This window comes from Neopsephotus bourkii, unplaced genomic scaffold (assembly GCF_033783945.1).
Source record: "Neopsephotus bourkii isolate Nb327-2 ecotype Australia unplaced genomic scaffold, CSIRO-AGI_Nbou_v1 NB_1376, whole genome shotgun sequence".
In the NCBI taxonomy this organism is placed as follows: Eukaryota; Metazoa; Chordata; class Aves; order Psittaciformes; family Psittacidae; genus Neopsephotus; species Neopsephotus bourkii.
This window is the reverse complement of record NW_026901855.1, coordinates 2895160-2916928: the sequence shown is the minus strand read 5'-3', so window position 1 is coordinate 2916928 and position 21769 is coordinate 2895160. Positions and strand designations below refer to the sequence as shown.

General features: G+C 42.9%; 1 protein-coding gene across 7 annotated transcripts in view; it reads right to left on the bottom strand.

The window, feature by feature from the left end:
• Positions 1-21769, bottom strand: part of ESRRB (estrogen related receptor beta) — a 135432-nt gene that overhangs the window by 35927 nt on the left and 77736 nt on the right. For all 7 annotated transcript variants that reach the window (XM_061367435.1, XM_061367438.1, XM_061367441.1 and 4 more), the window contains one exon: positions 3901-4310. In XM_061367435.1, coding sequence (XP_061223419.1) covers positions 3901-4310 — 410 coding nt within the window. The remainder of the gene's footprint in view (positions 1-3900; positions 4311-21769) is intronic.

The following is a 21769-nucleotide window of genomic DNA, read 5'->3' as shown; positions in this document are numbered from 1 at the left end:
GTCCCTCTCCAGATTTCTTATAGGCCCCCTTTAGGTGCTCAAAGGCTGCTCTAAGGTCTCTCCAGACCCACCCTTCCCCAGGCTGAACAAACCCAACTCCCTCAGCCTGTCTTCATAGGAGAGGTGGTCCAGGCTCTCTTAAGCACTAAAAGAGCACACTTCAACATGCCCAAAACTCAGATTCTCTCCTACCTTAGCTAGATTGCACCTTTGAAAATATTCACACTAAGTCATACGTGCTCTTGGCACGTATTTTTATGGGGACAATGCAGACTGCCACTAGAATATAATGGGACCCGGAGCACAGTTCCTACAAAGCAGTGTGATCATACAGGAAGAGGATTCAATTTTTGTCAGACAGCCTAGCTTCATATCAGGTCAGAATTTCTGACTCGCACTCAAAGCATGTGAAGTTCAGCCCTGGGGTTCAAAATAACATGTTCAGAGAGAAAGGCCTGCAGCCCAATGACATGTGCTATCATCTCATCTCAGGTTTTCACCTTTCCATCTCAAGCATTGCCAGTGCTGCAAAGTGGAAATGGCACACAAGCTTCCAGGTCTTGATCCTTCTCTTGGGCTATGTAACATAACATGAGAGAGGTCACATGTATGACCTCCCCAGAACCTGTGGGACAGGTTAGGATGTGCTGTGTGATCCTAGCTTACTTCAGCAAAACCAAACATTCCAATTCAGCTTGAAGTGAATCAACAGTTTGCATTTGAATTTTCCTCACTTCTTTTTTATTCCAAAAATTTTTTTTTTTATTTTTTTTTTGGGGGGGGGGAGGAGGGAAATGGGACACAGTACAAATTCTGCTTTCCTTTGGAAAAATGCTGCAAATGAAAAACTCCCCCACGGCGACAGTAGTGACCTCAGAGATAAGCAGCCATGCCCGTGGTGGCTTCCAATCTATCTCCTCCCTCATCGCTTGCAAGGCACCAGCGCTCATGCTGTCCAGGACAGCCTGGCCTCCCCTGGCTAAGGGGGAAAATGAGTAGCAGAGCTGCCATGCTCAAAAAAGATCTGCAGCTTGGATGTCCGTTCTTCCCACTGCTGTAGTACCAGCAGGAGTGGAGAGGCTACTGCAGGATCCTCCTGCCTCAAGAGATGCAGGTTTTACCTGAGTCAATGCAGCTAAAAAAACAACGGGCAGACTGGGTCATATGTAGTAGGGGAGGAGGGTACTTGAAGAGGAGATTTAGTGTGAAGATCTGATTCATGATCAGTGTTAGCTAGAAAGGGCTGTGGTAGTGTAATCATCCAGGACAGATTTAGACCCATTTTCTAGCAGCATACACACCTATTATTTAATAAAGTTACCAAATGTAGGGCCAGCAGATTAAGTACTCTTATAATAGTCATTGGTTTTTCAGCTTTCTTAGGCACAGAGAAGTGAAGTGGCTGGTCAAAGACCACAAAAGCCTGATGAATTTACCTACTGCATCTCCTGAGCACCTGGGAAATCCTGGAATTGTAGCTCAATCCCTGTGCTCAAACCATTATATCAACATCATTCCCAGGCACCAGAATCACCTCAAGTCTTTTGATACCAGCAGGGGATACAATTGTGTAACATACACATCTACATGCTTTCTGCACACCCTACATCAATGGTAGTCAGCCTGGATGAAGATTTTCCTACTTCTTCAGTTAGATACTTAACACGTGTACCGAATATAATACAGGATGAACACTTTATGGAAATGCTTCTGCCACTCTCTCTTTTATATGACCCTTAAACCCTTTTTCCCTGCATGCCCAGGGCTGCACTTGGATATTGCATGCACTGGCAGCAGAACCCGGGGAATGGTGCATTTTCTTGAATGAACCAAACTCTGCAGCCCTGTTTGCTGCCTGCTCCCCTGGGCTCAGCCTTCAGCTCCATTGCTGAAATTTCTTACCCTTGGGCACTGCACACTCGTCTCTCCCACTCTTGGGAATAAAAGGATTTCTGGTACCTCAGCCGCCAGCCAAAGCTGATGACAAGGTGAGAGAAATCTCCACTTATTCCTTTCCCCCATCTGTTACATGTTAGGAGGCAATCAATTAGGGAACCACGGGGAGAATATAGCTATGCTGGGGAGAGGGGGTTGGAGAGAAGTGCTCTCCCTTCTTGGGATCAGGTCAGGTGACGTTATAACCCATGCTCATACATGTTTCAGGCACTGCTGCCCTGCATAATTTTCTTTTGAATTTCTCTGAAAACTCTTCAGAAGTTCCCAGGTCTTTTTTTACCTCTCTAGGTTAGGCCTCTCTTCTGCTCTGCCACAGAGGTGCTCCAGTATCGACCCCACAAGGGGTTAGTTTTTCAGTCTCTTCCTGTATAAGCAGCTCCTAGGGCTTTGCTTCAGAGTCCTACTCTGTCTCTCCTTTAGCACCTGAATGTGCCAAAACGAAACACTGGGAATGGGTCCAAGCAGTGGAGAAGGGACAGAGTCAGCGCTGACAGTCAGAAGTGCAAGTAAAAGTTCACATTCAACCACAGGAGATTCAGCAATGACAGATCACAGAAACCCTGCCAGGGTACAACAGGCCAATGCCCTAGAGATGACCATGCTTTCCACACAGCATAATGAAAGAAGAAGAGTCAGTGGGGCAACACAAAGTGATTATTCCCACAGCTGGATAACAATGAGGACAGACACCTAGAATCTATGAAATTAAGCTAGAAACAGTGAACTGCACCCTATACTGCTCTGTCCACTCCAGAGTTGAATATCCCAAGTGACAGAGAGTAGTCAGGCCCACTCAATAAACAAAAAAATGAATGCTCTCTGCACATGTGCCTTTCTTCCATTTCACAGGAGGCAAAGAAGTGTTGTCATGGTGGATTTACCCCAGCCAACTGCCAAGTAAACACAAAGCTGCTTGCTCACTGGACATCTGTGTACAGTAAACCCATTGTGGGTGGGTAAACTCAATGCACTTTCCACTGGAAGGTGAAAACTTTTCCCAGTTAAAGACTGTAGGAAGGAAAGGCTTTGCTCACACAGCGCCTGCTTATGGAAGTACACCCAAGCATCCATCGATATTGGAGCTTGCCCGGAGGCACACCTTCTTTTGGCTATACTGTAACTGTGTGAGTGCTTATCTGCAGCACACCTATGCAGTCAGGACACAGTCATATGCCTCACATGTGAACTGTACATGCAGGTGCAATGCACTGCAATTCATCTACACACACATGCACCAACATTTTCAAAACCACCAGAGAAATACCTCACCCTTAGTAAGACTGACAAAAACTGGTTATCTCTATCTCCTTCAGTGTCTAAAATTCTATGTTTAAATAACTTGCATCTTAATGAAAAGGGCTGTTGCAACTAACCAAGGAGGAACACAGGACGGACTCTCATCCAAGTGCATGTTCAGCCTTGTGGTGAGGTCTATATGGAGTCCACTGCCACAGATTAAGACTGGCAGGACAGAGTAAGAAACTTTCTATTCCTGCAGTGCTGGAGCTTTCACCTTAAGGTGCAGACATCTATGAAAAGAAGCCATCTCTAGGCAGGAGCATATACTCTTCAAATGGGCCTCAAAAAAACATCTTTAGAGTGCAAAGCATTTCCTTTCCAGGTCTCACTCCCTAGCAGCCACATTATCAGGGTATCAGTGCCACTAGACCAGACACCCAGATCTGGTAGCCAGCCAGGCTACACTAGACAAAGGTTCCTACCATGACAAAACCTAACTTCAGGTCCAGGTTGATTTGGAAGGACCAGAGCTGAGCAGGAGGAAAGAGGAAGCATACAAAAGGATGGAGTTTCAGGTCCATTATATGCATCCTCTCCTTTCCCTTTTTATATGACATGGAAACACCACAGCCTCAGCAACGTCTGGGGCTGCCTCCCTTTTTGCTATAAAACAAACGTATCAGTTTCCCTCCCTTCCCACCATACCTTGAATAGTCCTTTTGAAGAAGGCTTTGCATGCCTCACAGGAAGCCACGCCGTAATGGTACCCAGAAGCAATGTCCCCGCACACCAGGCATAGCCGCTTGGGAATTGCATTGAGCATGTACTCGCACTTGGTGGGTGAGTCCTCCATGATGGCACTGGCGCAGTCATCGTAACGCTTGCGGCAGGACCCACCACCAATCCCTGTGCCATTGAACATGGGTGGTGAGTCTAGGCCATTGGGGTGGCCACCCATGGCGATGCCGTAGCCACCGCTAGCATCGGAGGAGCCACTTGGGCTGTGGTGGCTGATGGCGTCGATGCCAGAAGATGGGCTGGAGGGCTCGGTCTTGATGAAGGACCCACAGCTGGAGGAGAGGTGCCGCTCCTCTGTGGCCATTCTGCCGAGCAGCCTGCAGGGAGAGAGCAAAGGCACTTAGAGACCTCCTGGCCAAACCCAGCTCCAGGTTGGTCAAAAGAGATCTCTTCTTTCCCCACCTCAGTCCAGCTCCCATTGGCTCAGGCTGTTCAACCCCACCCTGGTTCTTCTCCTTCAGGCGTATCAGTACAACTCAATAAAAACAAAATCAGTACAACTCAATAAAACAAAAACAGCATTCCTATTACCCACAAATTCACAGTAGAATAAAGACAAGGCTATTCACGTAGACCATGATTTCAGGCTGTATAAAGGCTGCAGTACTGCGAAGGGGCATCAGTGCTGATGAGGCACAATCTACCCAGAGCACAACCTAACCCTGGGACAGCAGAAAGAAATGAGCCCATCTGTGGCAGACCTAGTGAAAAAGATGTTTGTTCAGTTCAGAATGTGCTGCCCTGGCTCTAAGCAAAGAGTTCACAAGCAGATCATGCAGAAAGGACTTGCTCAGATTGGATTTTCTTTTGTAATACAGAAGTAGTTGATTAATTTTCATGTCGGATTTCCCCTTCCCTCTCCCGTCCCCCTTCACTATCATCACTAAAAGAGGAGCTTAGAAACTGATGGAAAATCATATGATCAAAAGCTTCATGCAGCTTAATCTTAAATCTTTATCTTTCTTCTATTTACTAATACAGGGCTTTTGCATGGAGATGCTTCTCTCAAATTCCCATTTCTTAGAGAGAGGTTTATGCTCTTAAGTATATGGAAAGGACTGCATTTTTACCAACTCTGAAACTCTTACTTAGAATCCCAGAATGGTTAGGGTTGGAAAGGACCTTCAGATCATGTAGCTCCAACCCCTCTGTCAATCAGGGGCAGGGATGCCTCACACTACATCATGTTGTCCAAGGCTCTGTCCAACCTGGCCTTGAACACTGCCGGGGATGGAGCATTTAGCACTTCTTTGGGCAACCTGCTCCAGTGGCTCACCACCCTCACAGTAAAGAACTTACTTTAGTTAAAAAAATAAAGTTTAATAAAGAATAATAATAATAAAATGTTTAATAAAACTACTTATTTTAGTGAGATAGTCTTACTCTTTACATAAATCTTCAGTCTTTTTTTAGAACTGTTATTTTTATGACATCTTATGGCAATGAGTTCCAGGGATTACTTTTGTGGTGTATAAACAAACAAAAAAACCCCCCACTTTTATACACCTATACTGTATTTGCAGCCTTTCAGGCTCCCTGAACATCTCCTGGCACTCGTCAGGAAATGTACTTCTGCCATGTTCTCCTTATTCAGCTCTTTGCTATCTATATAATTGTTCTTCACATAGAAGATTTTGCAGACTTCTTGTCTGCTTCATCATCCATCTCTGAACTTCCTCTTGTCTGGCTATTTCTGTTCAGTCCAGAACAGAGTTCAATGAGCCAGCTCCTCAGCAGCATGAAACTGGCATTGCTGCAGCATTTCTCCAGCTGAAGGTCTGGACAGTGGTCACACCATCAATTACTTACTGACATTACCATATTTTCAATGTTATTTTCAACCTATTATATAACTCCTTACACTGTTTCCTTTTTTTTTTTTTTGTTTTTAAATTGAAATCTAAATTGTTACCATTTCTTCGACAGAGAATATCAGCAAGTTGCTTATTGCAATCCTCAGATCTGTTCCTGTGTTGCTGCAGTTAATTTAGAATCCATTAAGATGTATGAAAGATCAAATTAATGCCTTCTGATGTGCAATGTTTTGCAATAGGCGACAGTGCATTTTATCTACCACTGTGCTGTCCATGCATCCAGCTTTATTAGGATCCTCTGGAGTTTTTCAGTCTTTCTTGATAATTTGATGTCACCTGCAGTCTCATTGTTCATCCACATCCCAGATCATTAACACATGGATCAAACACAACAACACTGATCTTTGTGGGTGATTCATGTTAACCTTTATGATGCTGAAAATTGACTTCTCTTTCTTTTCTGGGTAGGGTATGTCTACCTTTCCTTTTTTGTCTCAAGACACTTTTTAATTGATAATAGTATTAACCTGAGAGGTTAAATTTTCCCTTAAGCAAGACAGTTTTTCAAAGGCTTTTAAGAAAACCTAAATACATGCATTTTCCTGATGACATGTCCAAAGAATTCTGACTGACTGGAGATGCTTGACTTTTCTTCTTGGAAGCTCTGCTGGTTTAAAGTTACCATACCACAGTCATGTGGATAACTTCTATTTCAGTTTCAGCCTATTTACCTGGTGTTTATGGCAACTCCTTCTGCCAAAAGGTCAAACCTGTCAGGAGACAGGACAAAACATTCTGTGATACAGCAAGGCTGGAGTGCATGTGTAAATATATCACATCTCTGTGTCTGTTGGTGTGAATGTGGCTATGCAGCAACTTTACAGTCCTGCATCCTTATGATTTCATTTGACCCATGTATCGCCTAATTTTCCCTTCTCTGTTTCATCCTCGATGTTTGACCTCATCTCCTACCTCTGGAATCGATCAGCTAAGTTTGTTATTTGGCAAGACTCTTGACCTTGAGAGTATAGGCAGGCATCTCACGTTCCTCAGCTGTTTTGTGTGGTGTTACTTGAGAGGAATCCAGAGGCGGGTTCCTCTCAGAGACAGTGTGATGAGCTGATGAATGCCCATACTTTGCTCAGAGGGTCAAGTATGACTAGAGGCCATGGAGCAGTCACAGGAATAATTGCTGCAGGTGCATTCATCTTTACTCTCACAGGGCACCTAGACAGATTGCAGATCTCCTGGTGTAATGCCAACTGACTGTGTGGAAGAAGATGCTTTGCTAGTTGAGACCAGATCTTAGCATCTCACAGCAAAGCTGAAAGCTGCTGTGCTGGCCAGATGCTGGTACTTTCCCTACCTGAGAAGTACATTTGTAGTAAAAATCTGAAGATCATTGGGCGCAATAATATGAACTGGGGGCAAAATGGAAGGCAAAACCACCATAAAACACTGTTCTGCACTGCAGAACTCCACATTAAAAGGAGTTGGAATGCTAAAGGCAGACGGAGGACACCACTATGATAAAGGCATGACAAGGAGGTGAGCTGTACTGTTAGATTCAGTCAGCAGAGTTCAAATCCCAGTTTCTGTCTCCTAAAAAGCCCAGAATTCCCAGAGAACCTCAAGAGGACCCACTGAGGTATTTCCCCTCCATAAAAAAAAAAAAATAATGAGGGGAGACCAGTCTCCTAGGACCAACGCACTCCCCAACTCACAACAGCAATTAAGGAGCCTTCCTCCCCAGGGAAGGCAAACACTGACAGTGACTGTCTGATTATAAATCAAGGATAGCAACAAACCCCCTACACCCTCACAGCTGAGGATGCTCCTGTTCCCTTCCAGGTGACAGTAATACACAGTGAGTTCTGGTTAGATGTGAACATGTGCTTTAGAGGCAAAAGTCCTGAACACCAAGACAGGTCAAAGAGCATAGCTAAGGTGACTCCAGCCATTCCAGTCCTTGTGTTACTCTTTTCTGGCCTCTGGTGCAATTTGCATAGCTGATTATTGCTGGGCAATACACACTGAGTTAAGCCTCGCTAGCTCTGACTCTTTGACTTTCTGCAAGTCTCATGGAGATCCCGTGGTGATTTTTAAACAGACTTGAGAGTGTCCCCTGGCAATGAAATACAACATCAAGAACAGCTAAATGTTTCTTGCAGAGTTCAAAGTGATGAACAGCCATTTTGCTCATCTCTAGTTACCTTAATAGGAATGTAAAAGGAGAGAGACTTGATCCAACTCTTCTCCATGCTGGCACAGGAAACTCCCGTTACTATTTCTGTGCCTGTGTAACAGGCTTAGAAGTTCTAAACGTTTCGTTCTTTTCACCTTTCCTCATCATAGGTCATTCCCTCTAATCCCTTTAGCATCTCTGTGACCCTTCTCTGGATTTCTTCCAACTTGCCTGGGTCTCTCTTGCAGCAAGGTGCCCTGAATCACACAGTACAATGCCACAGCAGTACAGGGAAGAGTCACTCTAGAAGGCACACAGCCACACAGATGTATGGACCAACTAAGCAGCAGCTTTGCCAGACATCAGACTGCACATCAGCTCACACCATTTGTTAGCCACTGTCTCATTGGGACCTCTCTGAATATAAGCTGCTTTTGCTACCATGTTCTACACAACATGAAATCTGGAGATTCTCCTTGTTCCAAAGTAGATCTGGTATCATCTTTAAACCACACACTGCCAATTGCCACTTGTTTTACCAAAGCCTGTTGATAATACTAATCTTTTCAGCCTAGCTCTTCTTTTTTCTACTTTGATTTTTTTTTCTTCTATCTTTCAGTTCTGTCAACTGTAAAATTGAGAACTTTGTATTTTCCTCCAGGTCACTAATGAATATTTAAAGTCAAAAAACACTGCCCTTTTGGACACCACCTTTGCAGAAGGATAAAGAATATCTCTAACCCTTCTGTTTATACCCTGTCAGCTAATCCATGATTCATTTCACAGGATTTGTATCAAAACCAATTTGATCTAATTTCCCTAATCAGATCTTGCACAGCTTTGTGTCAAAAGCCCATGCATCGTCCAGAGACAGTCTATCCATTGCATTCCTTTTACCCACTAATTATCTAATTGTATCAAGAGAGGTTACTGTCTGCTGTACTCCTGTTTCATAAACCCACTGCTGCTTATCACTAACAATGTTGTTAGCCTTTATGCGCCTGTAACAGCCCTCAGACAGGCATGCTCCAACCTCAGTGATTCTGGATGTAAATATTCAGGTTTAGACCAAGTCAAGATTGTGCTTTAGGTTTTTATCCACTAGTGTTATCTCCCTCAGGCAGTGATGTTAGGTTAACGTTACAAGTTCCACCAATTCTTCTCCAGCCTTTCATCTTTTGCCGTTTCTCTGTAATGCCTGGACTGCTTATGAGTTTAATGCTCTCTTGACAACAGCAGCAATACTAAGAGAAGGAAAGACTGCCAGATGGACAGGACCAGAAAGGGACAAAACATTAGTGTTATAAAATCAAGGCAGTAAATATTGCCCCCATTATTTTTTGTTTTTCAGCTTCAAGGATTACAAGTTAGGGATCAACGCAGCTAAGGCTAATTTACTGTACATCCTTTGAGGTTATTTTTGCCAGGAACGGTCATTCATAGGTATGCTCATCTCTTTACTGACCCACTTCTGGGTATGCCAACTATAGGAATTCAGTATACTTTATCTACAAGTCTTTATCTGACTCAAGAGAAACATGGTCCACCACTTACACCTGCTTAGCAAGATGGCCAGAACAATATCTAGCTTTGTAACTGAAGGCAACTTTTCCCCATCAGAAGAATTCTCTATTGGCTAAAGGGATCCATAATTCAGTAACTTAATACCATCTGAGCATCTAAGTGCAAACCCAAATATTTGACCTTGTACCTTCTCCAGACAGCGCTACCAATTCCAAACAGGATCAAGGGCAGTTTAGAGCAACACTGATGAGCTTCTCTAGTGGCTGATCCTCATCATGTGATCTTCAATAGGAAAGGCAAGGATAGCTCAGTACAATACTCCAGTTTCCAGGAGGAAGGTAAGAAATTGGCACCAGAAGTTCTGCCATGTAGGCTACCCAGTCCCTTCACCAGTATTTTCTGATAAAATCACAAACTCACCAATGCAACATGAGGGAGATTTCCACAGTAAGACTAAAGTTGTCATTAAAAGGAATGCTGAAATATAGCTATAGGACTAGTATCAGCTGAGGGAAGGGGAGAGAGAACACTCAGGCCTTCCTCAGGCAAAACCTTCTCTATTCTGGGCACAAGTTAAAATGTAAAACATCAGAAACGGGCTTTTTTTGGTATTCTCACAGCTGGATGTGGATTCCAGACAAAACGAAATCATTAATTTTTTGAAGTCCTTTCAGATCTACCATAACATTGAAAACCCCACAGGCGAGATGCTTGTACAGTTTTGCAACTTCCAGGTGCCCTATGGCTGTGCTTGTGGAACTGCAATTTAGTCCTAAAGTCCATAAAGAAGAAGTCCTCATGCAGACTCAAATCTTACTGATAAAACCTGAGAAGACTGACAGCATAAACCTGCTCACTTCAGACTCCAGCTTGTGACAAAAGTACACTTTGGATTGCAGAGACATTTTTAAATCAATCATGCAAGACAAAAGAAGCTTTGCTCTCCAGAAACACCAATGATTTAAACAGATATAAAACATCCAACCTCTTCTTTGCTACAGGCCTACTTTTGTTATCAGTATTTTTTAGCCCAGATGATACAAACCTGCACTGCATGTGTAAATGAGATGTGTGTATCATGCCATGATGCTATTTGGACGTTGCATCCTTTATGGGCCACTTAAGAGAGTTTTGCAACTCACAGCTGATGAACAATGTAGATCAGCTTCTCAAACACTGGCTGCAACTCCAGTAACAAGCCAAATTTTGTCAGGCAGGGTTGTTGTTTTTTTTTTTTTTAGCTACAGAAGAGAATTATTTTCCAAGTAACAGGCTAGACGTGACAGCTGTAACAGCAGCCACAGTAATTTTAGGTCACATATGCAAAGAGCTAATGTCATGGAGCTGAGATGCCTACGCCTGCTGACTGACCTGCTCTTACCATGGACAGCTCCCACACATCCTCATCCCTGCCTCTCTGCTTCGAGGACACGCACCATACACCAAGGGAGGCATGGGGTCAGCACCACACTGGTTTCTCCTGCTTTTCTGCTTCAAATGGACTTCAAGCGAGAGAGACATCATCTAGAGGCTTCTCATCTTTACTGATGGCTCTTCTCCACACAACAGTCTGAGAATAACGGGATCTACCAATGTGCCACCTTACTCCTGCACAGCAGATAACTAGGGATAACTCAGCCATATTATCCACAGTCCAGGAAGCTTTTCTGGGATTATTCCATCATACAGGAACATATCCTATTCCCAGGAGAAACTTGCACAAATACTACATGCTTGTCTTTGAAACAAACACAAACCATAGCTTAGCAAAAGGCTGATGAGCTTGCACTCTAATTTGGAGTGGGAAGCATTGTGTGACTTCTGCTCCATAGCACAAATACCAACGTGTAGGTCACAAACCTGACTGCCAGGTGGTAACAAGGTCCACCTATCAGCACGTCATTCTAAAAGAGCTGCAACATCCCAATTCCAATTCCAACGATTTTCTGTTGGTTTTGGCTTTGCTGGACACCTGGACCTGGCTTATTTTGTAAAAAGGAATCACACTTGGCCTACTTTCACCTTTGCTGTGAAGAGAGATCTAGATATTTTTTATTTGCTTTATAATTTGATGGTGAGTCAGGGGAAGAACTTCTGAGTCATGAGGCTGAAGAAGCTAAACTGAAAATATCTAAAGAAGCCCAAAGTCTCACAGCTAGGGAGCTGTGAGAGCCTATCTAGAGACCTGTCTCCAGAGGTCAGTTCCCTGGTATTCCTGAAATGAACAGGGTTATATGAAATCTACTGAAATATCACTAGATAAAACCAGTTCTGCCTTGTGGACTGAAGGAATATATTCCTTGCACAGCAGGGAAGATGGAGACCCAAGTAGGTTCTTCTGCAAGCTAAGGAGTTAGAGAGAGCAAGAGCTCATATTCTGGCTCTCACACAAATAGTATTTGCTTCTCTAATGCCCAGGAGATATTTTATCCCTTTGACCCATTGCATAACCAGAGCCCAGTTACGTACCATAGATCTTCTCTAGCCAAAGTTAGCTCACGCTGATGAAAGCTGCCACAACAAACTGAAGGCCACTTAATAAATAAAAAAAGCTTCTCACGGGCAGAAGACATTATGGATTTCCTACTAGCCTTCATCTTTCTCCTCATTATTGTAATGCCTCTCCATCTTTAGGACACTCTTGTTAATAAACGGTAAGAAGTAGTACACAGATGAAGTGACAATTAATCTGGAGGTGTGACACACATTATTAGTTCACTCTCTTATTAACGCATTTGCCTTTTGAAGGTACCTTGCCCTCTGGTACACTAATAGCACTCCCTTCAGAGTGAACTGCTTTAGCACTTGAGCTCACGTTTCTTGCTTACACTTACTGTTTCTATCACAACAAAACAAGGACCAGGAATGACTTGCTGTTCACTATATATCCAAATTCTGCCACCACCCATAGCTCTGTTTCACATTTCCACTTTCTTCCCCACTCTTTCTGTACCTAGAGGACTGCTCACACGTGTTCAACAACTTTCCCTGCATGCAGCAAAGCTGCAACTCCGTCCCTGCTGAAATGCTCAGCTAGACCTTCATTTCTTCTTGAATGTCTTTCTTTATACTCTGCCTATCTAGGACACTTATAATCTCTATCTCTCTTAGTACCCTCAGTGTCCTTCAGACACTTGTGAAAAAGATCCATGCGACAACATGTTCAGTAAAGCACGCTTCAAACAGTTCTACATCAGAATTTTGCTTCCACCTTTTCAGCTGGGCAAGCAATAGAAAACATCCAGCACTTCCATTCATATCACATTTATTTTTGCATTCCAACCTGATCCCTTGTCTCATCTCACGTAGACCTTTTTTTTCACTCAGTACCCCTTTTAGCATTTCTGAGAGAAAACTGCCACCAGTGCAAATTCCTTGCATTTCAAGATACCCACTGAAGGCATTCCCCCCTTCAACCTTGCCTACAATTCATGATGAACAATGGCAGGGGGAAAAAAAGAGAGGTATTGCTTAATTCCAAGTATTTGAGGAAGGAGGATGGGAGATACTTACAAATTAAGGACATCATCCTAGAAACAAATGTGAAAATAGACTTAACATTTCTTTATGAATACAAGTTTACTGAGAGGGGACTCTAGATTTATTCAGACAAAATCTGACCTTGTGTGTTCTCCAGTGAATCCACTTAGGACTCTGAGTTGGACGTTAATGTTTTTGGAGGTTTCTGTTTCTTACACTTCAAACTTGCAGTTGTATTGGAACTCTGCCCCTGCCTAGTGGGACTTTCTCTCACCCTTGCCAAGACAATCCAAATAGAATAGATGGGTTTTGCCTAATTCCACCTGTAGCTCTCAGAGAAATCTATAATGAAGTGTCTCATCAGACAGATCCTGAAAAACTGGCTTAAATTAGTTCCACATATATTACAGGATGGAAATTGATAGGCAATTAGTGCTTTTCAATTTGAAACGTGGCTCTCTGGGAAGCATTTCTAAGATGATATGGTAACAAAGCAAGATAACAGTGTGAGAGGAAACACTGGATCTGGCATAGTGGAAATGTCCCAGAACCATTGGGAAAGTGTAGAAGTGGGACTGAGCTGGGCTGTCAGTGAGGACAGAGGCACAAGAGGAGAACTGCATAGGGTCGAGGACAGAAAAGAAACATGTGCTATACAGTGACGCTAAGATACAGTGCTTGAACAAACAGAGAAAAGGAGTACATGAGAGAGGTAACTGTAGACCAGGCTCCTCTCTAGCTAGTAAACATCACACGTATGAGGAGAACAGGCGATAGATGGAAACACCCAGTTTCCTTCTGAACAACTTAAGCTGCTGTAGCATACAGGATTATCTTTATCTACCTATTTAAGATAACCTCAAGGTTCAGTGTTGCTGAGTCTTTAAAAAAACACCTTTGGTAGGTATTTAGCAGATCTCTTGCCACACACTGCATATATTAAGCAGCCAGATGTAGCTGACCCAAATTCCAGCTTCAAACCCTAATGACTTATCCTAAAGCCACTTCATTCATCCATCTTCCAGACTGTTTGTCCCCATTTCATTTGACTGACAAAGTAGCTTTGAGTTCACCCAATCCCAGACCTACCTGGGGCCTCATATTGTCCTGCTTTCTTATTTGCCTGAACCAAGAAATGATGAGCAGACCACGGCCAACAAACCACTCTTTAGACAGAAAACAGTGTAACAGAACAAGTATATCATTTTCTCCAACACTGTGCATAACTTTCACATACATTCATATAGATAAAAATACCCAACTACAAATCAACAAAAAACCCGAACAATCCACCCCAACCAATTTCTAAAGTAAAATACTTTTAAATTACCTCAATTTTCCTCCCAAACTGGCATGACTGTTTGAAAATTTAATTAAATGTGATTACAAAAAAACCCCACAAAAATATTTCTTTCTGTTGTGGTGCACAGATTATCTCCTCATCCCAGGAAGTTTTTTCTTTTCCTTATTATTACTTTGGGACAAGAAAGGAAAAAAAAACCACACACAAAAACAAACACAAGCTTGCAAGATCTTCAGCCTCAGTTTCACATCCTGTTCCCTCTGTTTAGCATCCCTACTAATGGACAAGCAGAAGCTAACAGACAGACACAGCTATACAACTGCTTCTACCCTTTCATTTAGCACCTTTCTGAGATAGGCTTAAATGTTACATAGCTTTATTCAGTAGGGTATCTGGGTATAGCAGGTACACATGCATATAATAAGCATATTGTGCAACTTAATACACAGATGCTTTCCTCACACACACCCTCCCACATCTCTTCTTTCCTAATTATGTGGATGCACCTAGATACCATTCCAGGAGCTTTGCTATTCAAGCCAAGCTATGACTTCATATTTCCAGATCATCACCATGAGTGTTCAGACCCTTATAGCACTTTAATGCACTAAGCAAAGCCAAAGAATCAAAAAAACCCACTATCTAACTCAGCAACATCATCTGTAGTGTGCATTTGAGTCACAGCCCTGTGTCTATCAGAAGCATGAGAAGGTGAAGACTTCACGTGATTTTATGTATGTCTGCACTTTGTCTGATCTTGTATTAAGAACTGTTTGTTCTCTGTCCAGAGGTCTGGAATCCTTTGTAGGCATTGATAGGAGTGGGGCTGCCCTCTTCAAAGAAGGGATCCAAAATGAAGCAGGTTTCAGCAACTGACTGCCCAGTGTGACCCAAGCCAAACCAGCTCACCCTGCCAGCATGTCCTCCCTGCTGTGCTTGTTCCCTTTGCCCTTGGAATGCTATCACTTGTTATCATGCTGACTTCTCCAGATGGGGCATTTTGGCTATTGATCTGATAAATAAACAGCCTGCTCGCTCGATCAAAATGTTATTTTGCATTTCAATTACTGTTCGCTAATGCAACCTTCATCCCGCCAAGAGTGCTGCTGGCAATGACACTCGACCTGGCACAGGCGCTTGCAAGCAAATTCGGCAGCGCCTGCTGCAAGCACCTAACGGGATTACCAGCCTCCATTAGATGCAAAGAGGAGACGGACAGAAAGTACTGGGTTGAAGGGGAACAGACGTGTGCAGAACAGAAGGTGTAGGCAACCTGCACAAGCAGTGGGAACAGGCAGCAGCACAGATTCATTTACAAGATTTTGCCAAATATTTTGATGGTGGGAGGTCTTGGAAGCTAAATACATTCCTTCCAGGAGACAACCCCAACAAGCTCATTACTAATAGACTGAACTCTGTGTGTGAGCCACGCAAGTGTTCAGAGCAATGGGAAATGAAAATCTATGTCTGGCAATAAGCCAGCAGTGAGCACTGCAAACCCATCAGGGCAAACAGGGTCATTTCTAAAGCAAGTTCTGGAGCCTAGCTTCACCAGGGTTCAGTAGGCCCTAGAGCTTGATGCAGGATGCTATGTATAAACTAGGAGGCAGGATACTCTCCTAGGCCTTGCTGGATTCTTTAATACAGTGGAAATGTGACTTCCTTTAGAGAATCTGGTAGTGATACAATAAGAAAGGGGGATCCAGAGGTGTTGGTAAGAGATGATCTTTGGCAGCTGCTGGTCTCTGTTTACACCAGGGAATCCTTTGCCAAATCCCCCAACTGGTTTCACTTAAACCCTGCCTACAATGGGAAACACAGCACAAATAGCAAGTCAGTGAACAGCCACCTGCAGTAAGGTCAGGCATGACCATATGGTTATGATACAGCATCTAGTCCCAACCCTGGTGGCTGGCTTTTGCACCAGTCTCCTATTGCATGATGCAGAATGCACCTTGGCCCCTTCTGCTTTTCCCACCTAATTCCTAAATGAAGTGTAACACGTATCACAAAATAACACAACTTTTTACCAAAGCACGCAAATATTTGTCAATGCGTTCACCACGCCCTACATAGTGTGTCTGTGTCGGACTTCACTCCCAGGAGAGACGGTAATATAAATGGTCAAGAAAATGCATTTCTCTCAATTTTTAGAGATCCTTTGACAAAGGTCCTGAACAAATTTCTCGCATTTCATTACCAGACAGCATCCAGACTGAAACTGCCAGTCATCCATGAGTTAAAAATAAACAGACCTGTGTAACACCCTGACATTACATAAGTGAAATGCTAAGTATAACACACTGAATGAGATCAATGTGATGCATAAAGGCAGGATCTATAACTCCACATAACTTCATCTGCTCTGTGTGCCCAGCCTCCCAGTTTCCTCTGCCCTTGGCAAACTAAGCCTGTTTTCCACAGCCATCTCTCTCTGGCCAGGTCTGCGGTATAGACCTTGTTCTTCCAGGCCTTCTCTGTGTCCACCTTTCTGAGCTCACTCATGGGAGCAGTTTCTGGGAAACCACTCTACACCTACATCACAGCAGTAGGCATCCATGCCCCAAACACAGCCTAAAGGCCCATATACATGTCATGACTGCTAGTCACTGGCTGTGTATTTATGACATAGGGCAGTGACGTACAGCATACTGAGCCCTTAAAATGCAGCCAAAAATGTCCTTAGTTCCAGACTCAACATTACTCTTCTTTAGACTTCAGCAAGTCATTGCAGATAACCATGACATTGCTTCCTCAAGTGAAAAGCAGTCACATGGTCCTGAATGACCTGCATCTCAGGAACACTGTGACAGTTAATCAGCAACTGTGATTGAAAGAATGGAGAATGCAGATGAGTTTGCTGAACAGAAGGATGGGATGGACAGATAAGCCCTGTGCTCTCATGGTGGCCTCTGTTCCAGATTATCAGCAGAATTTGAACTTCTTTCTTCAGCACTGCAGCTCAGAGATCTGCCTGTTTAAGTAGCTTGGGTAGCTAGTGTTTTCCTGCATGCAAGCCAGCCAGAGGAATACAACATTGGCTTCACAAACCTGGATGTATTATACAGACCAATTCTGGCCTTCTCCTGCATCAGCATGAACTTTAAGCCCAGTCCCCTGTGACCCAGTCTACACAATAACCTTATCTCTAATACTGCCTAATCCTGTCTCCATCTCCCTAGGTGCTATTTCACACACCAACTGCCTCCTGACCACACCTCCATACAACCCATTTTTCCATCCTCCTTTGCACTTACACTTCACTACAAGTTTTTAATAAAAAATTAATTTTGTTAAAAAACGCTATTCTGTCCCATTACAGAACTAAGTGAATTTTGGCAATGTTTTGTACTGCAAGATTTCCAAAACAACTCTAATGAAAATGAGATGTTTAATTTTGCTTTGTTTCTAGCACTTTCTCTAGCCTGTCACGGGCTGCCTCATGTGTTCTCTGAGTGACCAATCATGCATTGGCTCAAGAACATTGAACCAGAACAAAATATTGAAAGTTTCCTCAAAATAAATTTTACTGGGATTTCCACTCTGCTTAAAATATCAGGCTGCAGCCAGATTTGGGATGAAATAACATTCTGAAACAACAAATATTCTGTGAAACAAGATTCTAATTTTCATGCTGCTCCCCTCCCTGTTCATCCCACATTGATCTCTGCTTGTGTTGATCTCAGCAAGTGTCTCTTTATACACTTTCAGAAACACATATGTTCTAATGTCCACAGAAATTTTTTGACACTTCATGCTATCCTCTTTAACCAGGCAGCATAAAGAGACAGATTCTGGCAAACAAACTACATCAAAAACACCTGAAAAGGTGGAACTCTAAATAAATGTTCTGGAAATTCAGGAGTACCACAGAGGCTGTGCCACCAACTCATACAATGATCATCCTGCATTACTCAGAGATTAACCATGTGTCAAGAAGCATCCCACAGCCAAAAATCAACCTCTCTGTTTTGTAAGCTGAGTGCTGCTGGAGAAACCTAGCTCTGCTTTTTCATCTGGTGCCATTTAAGCTTTACCCCATTCCTTCTGCGTTATAGTGAAATCACTGCTGGCATGTGATCAGAAGCTCCTAAACCCTGGCTCCCTATCAACTTACAAAAATTGACCTAGGCACTTTATCCACTTTGATGAGAGCTTGAATGAAACTTCTTTCTCATTCACTCACAGCAAGGAGAGCTACTTCTTAGCACCTCTGTAAGCCACAAAACACTGCTTCATTTTGATGAGGAAAAACCGTTGGAATTGAGTATAAATAACTTACCTGCCACCTGAACCCAGTATTTTGTAGCTACAGTGGAAATAAATCACAAGTAATATTCTATCTCTTCATTTAAGCCTTGATTCAACTACTGTTGAAATTAAATGATGATTTCTATTGATCTGAACAGGAACTGGATCTCAGGTCCCGAAGAGTCATCTGAATGTTGAACACTGCAGCTATCCCATGCCCTTCACTATATTCCTGGAGACTTATCTTCTAGTGTTAATGTACTCCTTCTTCAAACGCACTCTATTTCAAGTGTTCCTGGGAAGAAAAGCAAGATGAATAAACCTTTCCCAATAGAGGGCTTTCTCAGAAATCCCCACTTCCTCTAATAAACAGTCTTCTCCTGCCAGTCACACTGCACAGATTGATGGCCCTATCCAACCATTGTATATCATGGGATACAGTGGATCCATTCATCCATACATTGCCATCTCTGGGTGACATTCATTAGCTTGGACATCCTTCGGAAGCCCATTTGCTGCCAGCAGTGACAGACTTGCCTACCCTATATGCACTTCACCCCAGAGAGGAAATTCGGCAACAAGCTCCCTAAAAAGATCTCTCTAATAGGGATTCATTTATTTATTTCCTTGGATTCATCCTAAGCAGATAAATAGCCTAAGCTCTAGGTGCCTTGGACAACTGTTCTGCTTGCAAAGAGGAGGTAAATTCTGTCCATGTTCAAGCAATTTTCTCACTTCCCACCTTCTTACCCTGGAAACAACATTATTCTCTAAACAGGATGAATTTAAGGAACCCAAGCTAGAAATCAAAACAGCTACAAGTAGCAAAACCATCTGCCATGCTGCACGGACCACCTCCCCAGAGAGAATTTCACTCCACAGGTTTAACAGCAGCTACTTTGTAGGAAAATCACTGCTCATCCCAGCTACACCTGAACTGCCTGTGGTGACTTCCTTAGGTACTGGCTGCAGTGCTGCTCACCACTTGATATTCACAGCAAATCTGGTACAAGATAGGCTGGATCAACAAGGGAGCCACAGGGAGTGGACTACAGTGCTGGGAGAGGTTGCTCCTGACTGTGCACAAGGCTGGCGCAAACACAAACATTAATGTTTGTTTTCCTGTATTTTCTGGTGCATAATTTAGCTGAGGTGTTTAAGTTCCTGACAAATCTGCCAGGGCTTTAAAGTCCCTCTGTCCCTGCGAAGTGCTCAGTACAGTTTCAAGCTATGACTTGTTGAGAGACTGCCTTTTGATATGCTGCTTCCAAATATTAAAAGGAAACTGTCAAATTTGGTACAGCAAAAGCCTCACACAACCACGACTATCCCTCCAAAGCGACTCATGGCTTGAAACCCTGCTAAACAGATACGGAACCAGACAAGGGACAAAGCTGTAAATATGAAGCAGATTTCCTGCAAACCTATAGTCTTTGATCAGTTTGGAAGACTAAAAGATTGAAGTTTTGTTCAGCTTCAACCCTGAACAGTGGGAAACATATCTGTTTAGCAAAAGCACTGGCTTGCAAACCAGGGACATTATAGAGGTCTTGTGAACTTCCACCAATCCAGATAAATGACCTTTGGTCACAACTAGTTAAAAACTGGCAAGGCGGCATATTTAGAAAAGCCACTCTGCATTACAACCTCCCGTTTCACGTTGTGTTTGGAGAAGCAGGAGCTGAAGTAGCTGGAGACAATGAAGGGGAGTTATGGATTCTGGTGTACCCCATCAGAGCAGTGTTTAGTCTAATCAATCAACTGAAAAAATAGCAGCTGAGAGTAATTATTAATAATCAAGTAAAATTGGATTATTTCTCTGCACTGCACCATTGTCTGGATGGTGAGGGTGGTGTAGAAATAAAGTTCATCTGAGCAAGCTACTGAAATAAAATTGCTGACCTCATGAAAGGAGGTAAAAATGAACCTCAACTAAGCATATAGTATGCTCTCTGAAGAGCATGAGGGCTAACAAAAATAATTATTGGAAAGTGGCTGAGCTTAAGCATTTGAATCCAGTTGCATATCCAAATGACACAGTAAGACCTACTGCCAAAACCTTCAGTTTCTGAGGTTTCTGTTTTTGTGATTCCTCAATCCTGACTGTCAGCTCTGTCTTCCAAAATGAAATGCTTGAGAGGAAGGGGCTCAAATCTTCTCCAAAAATGTTGTGCCCTCTGTGCAGCTGTGGTCTTGGCTGACTTTGTACTCATGCAATGAAATGGAAATATATCATAAAGGACCAGTATACCAAACACTTTGCAATATACTCGTCAGTAATTTTGATGTTTCTCTGCCTAAAACAACCATAATGTGGCATTGCACAAAGACAGTGATATTCTCAAGCGCACACATATAGGCTTATGTAAGTACTTTGCAAAGACAATTCAGGGGCCTTCATTTGAAAATGTGAGTCAGACACTATATTAACGGCCAGACTGGATATAAACCAGTAAAACTACCCTGGCAAAAAATTGAATCGTACCAATTTACAAAATTTAGACAGCAACTCCTAGAACATCGTACTCCTGCCATGACAAAATACTACCCAGCTGCAAGGGGAATACTGAAAGAGGCAGAACTTGACACCCTTCCGACATCTGTGTCTGCAAGTCCTCAGCCATAAAACTGAATTAACACAGCAAACATTTTGTGTTTAACAGCTTACTAATTACATTTTCAAATAAAATATTTACTTCTATCTTGAGTATTTCTACAGCACTCAACAGAATCTAAGATTTGTTACTCCCCCATTTACTTTAATAATTTCCTAAATTAAAATAATCCTTTATTTAAAATGGATGGGAGGAATCTGGAGAGTTTCTCTGCCCTCTTTCCCCTCTTCCCCAACTGGATCATACTGAATGCTACAGAACCCCCCAGTACATATCATACAGGGATAGGGGAACTGAAGAGTAAAGGTTAGCTATAAAAGAGCCAGTGGCTACATGTATCTACACCATGAAACCCAAGTTAGGCTTTTACATATCATGTGCAGCAAAACACTGCTGTCATTGTCCCACTGCAAACACTGACTTCTTGCATACACTTTTTCTTTTTTCTATTTCAAGAAGTAAGAAAGAAAGAAGGACAGACATGTGGTGTTCAAGGCCAGGTTGGATGGAGTCTTGGGTGACATGGTTTAGAGCAAGGTGTCCCTGCCTATGGCAGGGGGGTTGGAACTAGATGATCTTAAGGTCCTTTCCAACCCAAACCATT